The sequence below is a fragment of the Rhipicephalus sanguineus genome, chromosome 11, assembly GCF_013339695.2.
Source record: "Rhipicephalus sanguineus isolate Rsan-2018 chromosome 11, BIME_Rsan_1.4, whole genome shotgun sequence".
In the NCBI taxonomy this organism is placed as follows: Eukaryota; Metazoa; Arthropoda; class Arachnida; order Ixodida; family Ixodidae; genus Rhipicephalus; species Rhipicephalus sanguineus.
This window is the reverse complement of record NC_051186.1, coordinates 86,585,609-86,594,842: the sequence shown is the minus strand read 5'-3', so window position 1 is coordinate 86,594,842 and position 9,234 is coordinate 86,585,609. Positions and strand designations below refer to the sequence as shown.

General features: G+C 48.3%; 1 protein-coding gene across 1 annotated transcript in view; it reads right to left on the bottom strand.

The window, feature by feature from the left end:
* Positions 1-1,869: 1,869 nt before the first annotated feature.
* Positions 1,870-9,234, bottom strand: part of LOC119375212 (uncharacterized) — a 26,170-nt gene continuing 18,805 nt past the window's right edge. Inside the window, exons 3-4 of the mRNA XM_037645398.2 lie at positions 4,133-4,243; positions 1,870-2,073 (exon numbers count right to left, since the gene is read on the bottom strand). Of these exons, the coding sequence (XP_037501326.2) occupies positions 1,870-2,073; positions 4,133-4,243 (315 nt within the window). The remainder of the gene's footprint in view (positions 2,074-4,132; positions 4,244-9,234) is intronic.

The following is a 9,234-nucleotide window of genomic DNA, read 5'->3' as shown; positions in this document are numbered from 1 at the left end:
AGAAAACATGTGCAACACAGAGACGTCTCAGACGTATTGTATAGTTGCACAAAGCGTGGGAGGACACCGCCGTTATTCGCGCTATCGCCGCTTATAGCTCCCATTAGGTGGCGATTACCAATATGAAAAATATTTAAGAAGGCCTAAAACAGCAAAACTAATATAATTAAAATATAGAGGTGTTTCTGTATCAAACATTCACATTGAATGAGTGCAGAAACACAATACAAACGGCGCCCTTAATAGCTATGAGCATGAAGTATCGTCAACTTACCTATTAAGACAATAGAAAATTCAGTGCCTATGGGAAATTGCCTGAAACGGCTCGTTGGGACGCTCATGAATAAAACGGAGCATTCAGTAAAACAGCGTTTCTCGAATCCTCTTCCTAACATCTTTAAGATGGCTCCTAATGATTTCTATTATTACAATGCAAACTCAGTTTCGCTGTTTTCCTAAGCGATAAGCAGAATGCTTTGTACTGTAACTCAAGGTACGCCCACATAATTATATATTTGTTTCAAAATCGCCTTGGCAAGGTGTAATGAGTAAACAGTAGTAGAAATATAAAGCAGACAGTTAGAAGAATAAAGCAGAGACCAGAAAAACAGAACAGAGACCTAGGTAATCTATGGGATGCAAAAAAGCATTTATGCTAATGATCAAGCTATGATTTCATAAATTCTTTGAATAAATGTAGCAGGAAGTGAAAAATACGGTACGCCAAGATATTTTCTGTTAGGTAAACGCTTGCTCTATTAGATCTAGCATCAGTACCAGTGGTGCTATAGTTGTTTGCGTATCTTATTTGCATATAAGTTAATTCATTGCATGCAAGTCCAGCTTTACATCCACGAGAACCTTCAAATCGCTGATATGTAAAATCCACGAGACACAAAGCAACCCCATTCTTGCACGGAGCAAGACGCAAGAGAATCTTCAATAACGACACTGTAGCAACATCAGAATTTGCCCGATAGACGCTGCACGCAGTCGAGTACGCGGCGTAGGCAGTGGCTAAGAGCAAGTGTCGCGGTACTGGCGCAACTAAAAAGCAAAAAAAAAAATCGAGAAAAGAAAAGGTACGTGGGCCGGGCGTAGACGTCCGCGTGCTTGTCTTCCTCATCTTCTGCCCTCACTGGAGGACTCTGGCGGAAAAATAAAATTGCGTCACAGCCCTTAGACTTCTTCAGGTGGCTTAGTGGCACCAGTATCAGCTTGAGAAGCGGAACTTGGCCAGTGATTATTGTTTCGCATGGTTGTGTTGCGATAGAAGTATCTTGTATCTTAAGATACACGATACATTATCGAATGTATCGGAAATACAGATACAGATACTCATTTTTCGAGACGTATCGCGATACAGATACAAGATACTCATACAGTATCTAAGATAGTATCTAAGATACATGTATCTTCGATACTGCCCAGCACTGGAGGCACATAAGAGCCTCAAGGATTCGCGCGCACAATCTCGGAGGCCATGACGTGTCTCCAAAGGTTTATTCAGACCGTAAGGAAAGTGTTTTTCTTAGACCGTGATTTTTACAATTTGGAGGTGCGGCGCGCATGCCCACGCTTGCGTTCCCGCGCTCGCGCGTGCTTGGCGCGTCTTCCGCGACAGCGCGGACAGCACCTCTTCGTACCTGGATGGCAGCGTACGTTCGTACCAAACGTCGCTGGGTGAAAATCGGTTCGCAACAACCGTACTCCATTACATTGCAGGCCAATGGGCCTTGGCCGGTACCAATTAAAAATTCGTATCACACCGAAATTCGTATGAACTGTATTCGTGTCACCGAGGTTTCACTGTATTGCCTTGGACGAAAACAAGAGTGACACACAGACCGAGCAAACAGGTTAACCGGTTCACTCACCGCAAATGCATCGAACGGGATAAAGAACTTTTGGCAGTGGATCATGGTGGCGACCACGTAGCACAGTGCTGTGCTGCCCAGCGAGGCCGTGACGTAGAAGGGCCGCGTGTTGCGCCAAGAACAGCAGCGTCACTTCCCAACCGAAGGTGAATGTCACAAACAGGGACGAGTAGACAGAGTAAAAGACGAACACCAGCTGCGAAAATGTTAAGGGAGATGCGGTGAGTAAGTAAGCAAGTACTGCTACAGAATATTGATTATTGCCGTGGTAATTTTCGGAATTTTATATTATTAAACCCACAGGTATGCTTTGCATCCGAGGACCCCTTGCCGGATTTGGGCTTTGTAAGCTGAGAAGCGCGACACTCTTAATCAGGTCCCGGATAAAGTGCCATATATAGCCAGGACACTATACCACTTTCGTCTGATTTCCTGGTTATAGCTCGCCCTTTATTCCGGACTGGATTATCAAGAGCGTAGGTAACGATCGCGAATGCAAAGGATGACGCACATGCGTAGCGCGAAAGCAGTCAAACTTAATTGGCGTTCTGACACCAATTTCGTCACAAATATCGTGTATACAGGGACGGCTCTGAGCAAGTGTGAAGCCCAGGAAATTCTGGTGAGATATCTTATTTCGACATTAAAGTCAATTTTCGCATGGCGCACCGACTGACATCGACACCAGCGTGACGTTAGGCTGAAGTATCAATTCTGGTGACCTCACGCACCAGTATGGCTAGCTTGCGATGAACTCAGGTCCCAAAACATACAAAACGGCAGCTTGCGCGTCACTAGCAGAGACACGGGGCAGAGCGGCCGTGGAAACTTCGCGATATCTGGCGCTAGCTCGTTACGGCAGCTCGTGCCATGTCGGGGCGTCAGGGTACAGTAGGGACGAAAACTAGCCTTGAAAAACAGGTAATTACTTTTTCAGGGCGCATTCACGCTTACCAGTTCATTTTCTGGCCTCTTGAGCGCACGGTCTTTCATTTGACTCGAGAAAACGACAGCTCAATGTTTTCACGTCCGTTCCCCTTTTAAACAGAAAACGCGGCGCGCCCTTTGTCTAGAGGGAGACACGCCTGGAGAAACAGACAGAGAGACCTGCCCCCCCCCCCCCCTCTCCCCCGTGCGCACGCCCATGAGAACTAGTAAAAAAAGCCTGCCGCGACGGTGTTCCGCGCGTCGGCGCCACCACGCGGCAAGCAATTTTCGGAACAGGTGTCATGTCACAGAAGCTGCGGTCTCGAGGGGCGCGCGAGAGAGGAGAACAAACCGACATTGCGCATGCCCGTTGCTATTAACAACACGTGCAAAGAGGCGCAGCTTCAAGCCCAAACGCATGCAAAATAACATTTTTATCGGTTTGTAGCGGGAGGAGTGGAGCTATTTCTCTAATAAAAGAGGCGGGCTTCTTCACCTGGACGCAACGCGCTCCTGCGCCTACGGTTGCTAGGAGTACGTAGCGCTCGCGGGCGCTAGCCTAGGCGAAGGGAAAGTGTCCTCTTTGGCTGTGAAGCCCGACTTCTGAAAGCATGATAGGAGCGCTGTTTAAACGATTCTAGCATGTCATATAATGAACCGATTTGAATAATTCTTTAGGTGGAGCGCTGTAAATAGGACGCCTTACAATTTCCTGTGTGTAATCAATGCTCGCAGGGAACTTTATGAAGGATATACCCAAACCAAATACGCGGAAGCTGACTGTCGGACTGAGATATTTCTTGAACGCATAGGACAAGTTGGCTAGCGAAGAACACACACACACACACACACACACACACACACACACACACACACACACACACACACACACCACACACACACACACACACACACACACACACACACACACACACACACACACACACACACACACACACACACACACACACACACACACACACACACACACACACACACACACACACACACACACACACACACACACACACACACACACACACACACACACACACACACACACACACACACACGGTTCATGAATTGACGTTGCCTCCTGTAACACCATGATTTGATGGGGTCCTGCTAACTGCTCTTTATATTACTTCGGTAAAATCAGGGCTGAGTTACATCGGGTCAGTTGCGTATACGTCCACATTTCTTTCTGTGGCTAAGGAAATAAACTGACCTGTTTTTACTGAGACCTCTGAATTTCTAGAGGGGGGTTGTGGCTAGAGTACGGGTATTTGTGAGTCATAAGCGTATAGGTGTACAAAGCGTGCGCTTACCGATGGTGCCACGTGGGCTGTCACCCGGGCCAGCACGGGGTGTAGCAGGTACCACATCCACGCATTTTCCATGACGTGCTTTGTTGTCCGCCATTCCCAATTCTGATTGTCCTACGTAGCCGGATGTGGAAGGTTTATAAGCGAGCATGAATTTCGATTAATCACAGGCAGTTCTTGAATAGGCTGAAGTAAAAATAAGAAGTTAGGAAGCTTTTGTACGAGCGAGGTCCATTACTCCGAACCTCAGTCTACTCTGGATTTATGTTTATCATGTACGACCACTCCTCCCCTCTCTAAGGTACTGTGCACCTTTAGGGTAAAACAAACAAACAAACAAACAAACAAACAAACAAACAAACAAACAAACAAACAAACAAACAAACAAACAAACAAACAAACAAACAGACAAACAAACAAACAAACAAACAAACAATCTAACTAACTAACTAAATAACTAAATAACTAAATAACTAAATAACTAACTAACTAACTAACTAACTAACGGAATAAATAAATAAATAAATAAATAAATAAATAAATAAATAAATAAATAAATAAATAAAGAGGTTTATTAGCGGCGACGATACTCGACAGCGACAGTCAAGGCGGGGCCGACTCTCAGCGCGAGCTGCGTTCTCTTCGAAAAGAGCCGAAGAGGGCGACCCACTAGAAGGTGTCCGAGAGGACGACCCATTACCAAGTTCGATCGCTTCGCTACAATTACCCAGGGTACGAAAAGGGAGCCGCCTGGCGACCTAGCAACTTGTCTCTATGAGGGGGTCGTGGTAGGGCTTCAGGCGCTCCACGTTGACAATGTCGCGACCTCGACGGCGCATGTCCGAAGATGGTTCTATGGGTTCGATCAGGTAGTTGACCGGGGACGTGCGTTCGACGACACGGTAGGGGCCTTCGTATTTGGGCAGTAGTTTGGAAGAGAGGCCAGTTGCAGTGGTAGGGACCGAGAGCCATACGAGTGCTCCAGGTAGGAACGTGGGTGCAGAAGTGTTGGTCTCACCGCGGATGCTTTTCTGCCGCTCTTGGTCCTGCGTAGTAAAGGTCTTCGCAAGCTCGCGACACTCCTCAGCAAGTCTGGCTGTGGCAGAAATAGGCGCACACTCAGATCGGTCCGGCTTGTATGGAAGGATTGTGTCGATTGTGTGCGACGGGTGCCTGCCGTACAATAGGAAAAATGGTGAGAAACCAGTAGTGCTCTGAGGGGCGGTATTCTAGGCGTACGTGACGAACGGCAGAATGGCATCCCAATTTGTGTGGTCAGCGGCGACGTACATCGAGAGCATGTCGCCGAGCGTGCGGTTAAAGCGTTCGGTGAGGCCATTCGTCTGCGGATGGTAATAAATAAACTTTATTGTCATGTCTACAAGAACTACGCAACTTATAATTTTATGTTCGTTTATTTGCATATATTGCAGGGCTGTGTATAATTTATATATATATCAGGAGTGGGAACGTTATACAATACTAGTAATGCCACGAAAAGGCAAGCAATTGATTTGACTAGTAGTATAGTCGCGGAAAAGAGAAAGAGATACACACGCAAAAGGAGAATGACAAAAAACGATACAGCAACTCCGATGTTAGTGAGAAGATCGCCAGTGGTAACAAAAATACCTTTTGATGGTAAAAAAAAGGGAATGTTACCGGGCAGATAATTCCAGTGCTCTATTACGCGTGAAAAAAGGAACTGTATTTGAATGTCTTAGTACTGGAAAACACATGGCTGATCCCTCCGTCATAGGAATCGTATAACACGAAAGTGAGACGCGTCTTCACAGAAGTAGCGCTTATTGTGTAGTGATATATGAGAGCTTGTACAATCTCTATTCGTGTTTGACAGCTATATCACCGTTTGGCGCGGATGCACACATGTTGACGCCTAGTTCGTAGAGGTTCGTAGCTTGAGCCGCAAACGCGTGCGTCCTGCTGACCTCTGTCTAGCTCCACCAAGGCATGGCATTCGCCCGTCGAAATCGCGTCCTTTCTTCAACACGTATTGCAGCAGTTTTGTTAGACGGTGCCGTTGGTACATGTGGAAGCTGTACTACTCCGATGAGCCGGCGCACGCTAGCACGAAGCGAAAGGCAAAGAACGTAACTGCGTCTAGGGTGCCTCGGCTACGCCAGCGCGGCCAGTGCCTCTCGCTGGTATCGAGACGCTTTAACCATGACCTCCGATATCGCGTGCAATCTCGGAGTAAGCGCTAGTAAGTGTCGATTGTGACGCATTACTTCTTTTCACCTCTCACAGACGGCGGCAACGCACCGCTCCGCCCCGCCTACCTACACCGCCATCAGAGAGCACCGTGCGAGAGTGAATGTGTGAAAGATATAAGGCGCGTTCGGGAAGTGTCCAACATCTGCCAAGTTGGTTTTGCCTCGGGCGCATACCGTCGCAGCCGCAATGTCGTGGGTTAGATTCCCAGTGGCGGATCTTTTTCTTGGTTTCTTTCTCACCCGTTGGCGTCCATTTTATCAACGTCATATCCGTAACGGATGTACTTGGTGGACCCGGGCATAAAACACTTTCGTGTTAAAAAAAAGTGTTATGTTTATTAAAGAATGACAATCAGAACAATGCTAACAGGTTAGTACTAAACGCTCACCCTGGGATCAAAAAATGTAAATCTCGTTCACAAGGCGGGTGGCGGCTAATCTGCAGAAAAGCTAGGAATTCATCGGCAAAGCGGCACAGTTTTACAGCAGATTTGGAGGTTAGCCATGACGCACATATGCCACGCTAATAAATGGCATTAATAAAAAGCGCGAGTGGATGCGTTACAAGGGTTCTATTGGCCGCGAGATCGAGCGGAGTCGCCGCCTAGCGACTTCTGGCTGAACCGCGCCTAGTGTGGATTGCTCCATGCATCGTCTGCTAGCCCCGTTGTGTTTCCATGTGCGCGTACGTCATGCAGATGCTCAAAAGGCGGTTTGTTCCGTTGCGTTAGTGCAACTTTAACCGCTCGTACGTATGCCTTGCACGATGTAAAGAAGCGTTTGGCCTTGGATCTGCTGTATATATGTACTGTGTGTACCTGCGATACATTAGTGGTGCAGGCTCTCCTCACATTCTGTCTGTATATGTACTGTAATAAGATCAGACAGTGCACTTCTCGAGAGTGCTGTGTGTGGTCGTCGTACCCTCCTTTCACGAGAGTCACATCAGTGTAGGTGCCGCTCTGTGGTTCAAGCGCATTGCAAAGTGCAATTTAGCGTTGCCCTAAAGATGAGAAGTATTAAATCTCACGCGAATATAGCCTTTGAGCGGCACGGTGGTACAAAAAAGGCTCGCATGTAATTGAGCGTTGTGGTTAGGTGTTGTTTATACGTTACGCGACGAGCTTTAGTTGTGTACGGTCCTGGTCTCACTAGAGAGAAATATTTCTGTCAAGTCACGTCTGACACTTCGGCACTTAAATTGTCCCCTAAAAAGAACAGAAAATGAAATGACACGGAAATTGCAAAGCTGAACAAGGTGTGGGTTCGAGCTAGTTGGTACTCCATGATGAACACGTCTTGCGCAAAATTTTCTCAGACAATGGACGAAACAGACACGGACGGGCGCAAACTTCCAACTGATTTTATTATCAACAAATGACATATATATATATATATATATATATATATATATATATATATATATATATATATATATATATTTCGCAGCGTGGCCGAGTGTAAGGATCCAAGAGCGGCGCTCGGGCACTGGCGCGAGCTGGGCTAGGACGAAGCAGACAACGACGAAGCAGAATAAGAACAGCCGGCCCACCGAACGAGCGTTGTCTCTGTTTCTTTGCATGACAATATATTGTCATGCAATATTGTATGCATATATTGTATGCACATATTGTATGCAATATATTGTATGCATGACAATATATTGTCATGCAAAGAAACAAGAGACAACGCTCGTTCGGTGGGCCGGCTGTTCTTATTCTGCTTCGTCGTTGTCTGCTTCGTCCTAGCCCAGCTCGCGCCAGTGCCCGAGCGCCGCTCTTGGATCCTTACACTCGGCCACGCTGCGAAATTGCATGGCGAGCTGCAAAATCGCCTCTGGAGGGCGTCCTTGGCTGTTGCGTGCTGGACGGTCTCGGCCACGCAGCAACTTGATTTCATAGGCTGTGAAACATGCTTCAGGTGGACGGCACTGGCTATTGCGGGAAGGTCGTAGCTGTCGCTGCCGCTTCGCCTGTCGCGTTTCCAAATGCGCCGCATGTGATTTACAAGGAACGGTGGACGACCGAATTGATGTGTGGTGGCCGCCGACAGACCGTGTCGTCAGTAGACGGGCGCGTATCCGAAGATTTGAAGGAGTGCGTCCGCTTCGCGTCGATGAACTACAATTGCGCGAGCTAGGCGGAATGTACGGCGCTGCCGAAACAGGGGCTTCCATTGTTTCAGGGCTCACCAGTGGGGGAAGTCCGTGTATGCGCCCCAATACTTCTCGTTTTCTTGGCTCGGAGAGGGGCGTAGTACGCATAGGCAAGCCTTCGACGTTTGTAGTCGTGTTGGTCATATTATATTCCTTGGACGACACCAGCGCACGTTGACCGTCGGCGAATTCGGGCAGTGACTGCTCTCGAGTCTGCGGGAGCTGCACTGGTGGGTCTGAGAGCGCACTGAAGTGTGCCATATGCTTGCCCGGTTCCCCGACTTGGAGCGTGTCCGGTACTAGATCTCGGACGTGCTCATGCTCACGCACTGGCGAGCTTGGAGGCTGCATCGCCAACTGATGTGTCTTGTGGGCGGTATTATTGTCTGGTGAGATGGGTGCTGGTGGGGGCGTCGCGGAGTGCGAAATATGTGGCGTGGGATCCTGCTCCCGGGCGGTATCCGTGTCGGGCGCGTGGCCTTCCGCGTCCACGATGATGTCTGCGCAGGGACTCCGGGAAACTGATGGACGTTCGAGATGCTGCCCTTCACAAGCTGTGTCTGCGAAGTAGGGCTGGTTGGCGCTGGGCACAGCTGCACCATAGGGGCGCTGCGCCTCGCGAGCTCGATCTCGGAGGGAGGGCAGGTTTGTGAAAGCCCGAGCTGCGCCGTCGAGGTTGTGTGCCTCACAGCTCCCATCCTCGTTAGAGACTCGGT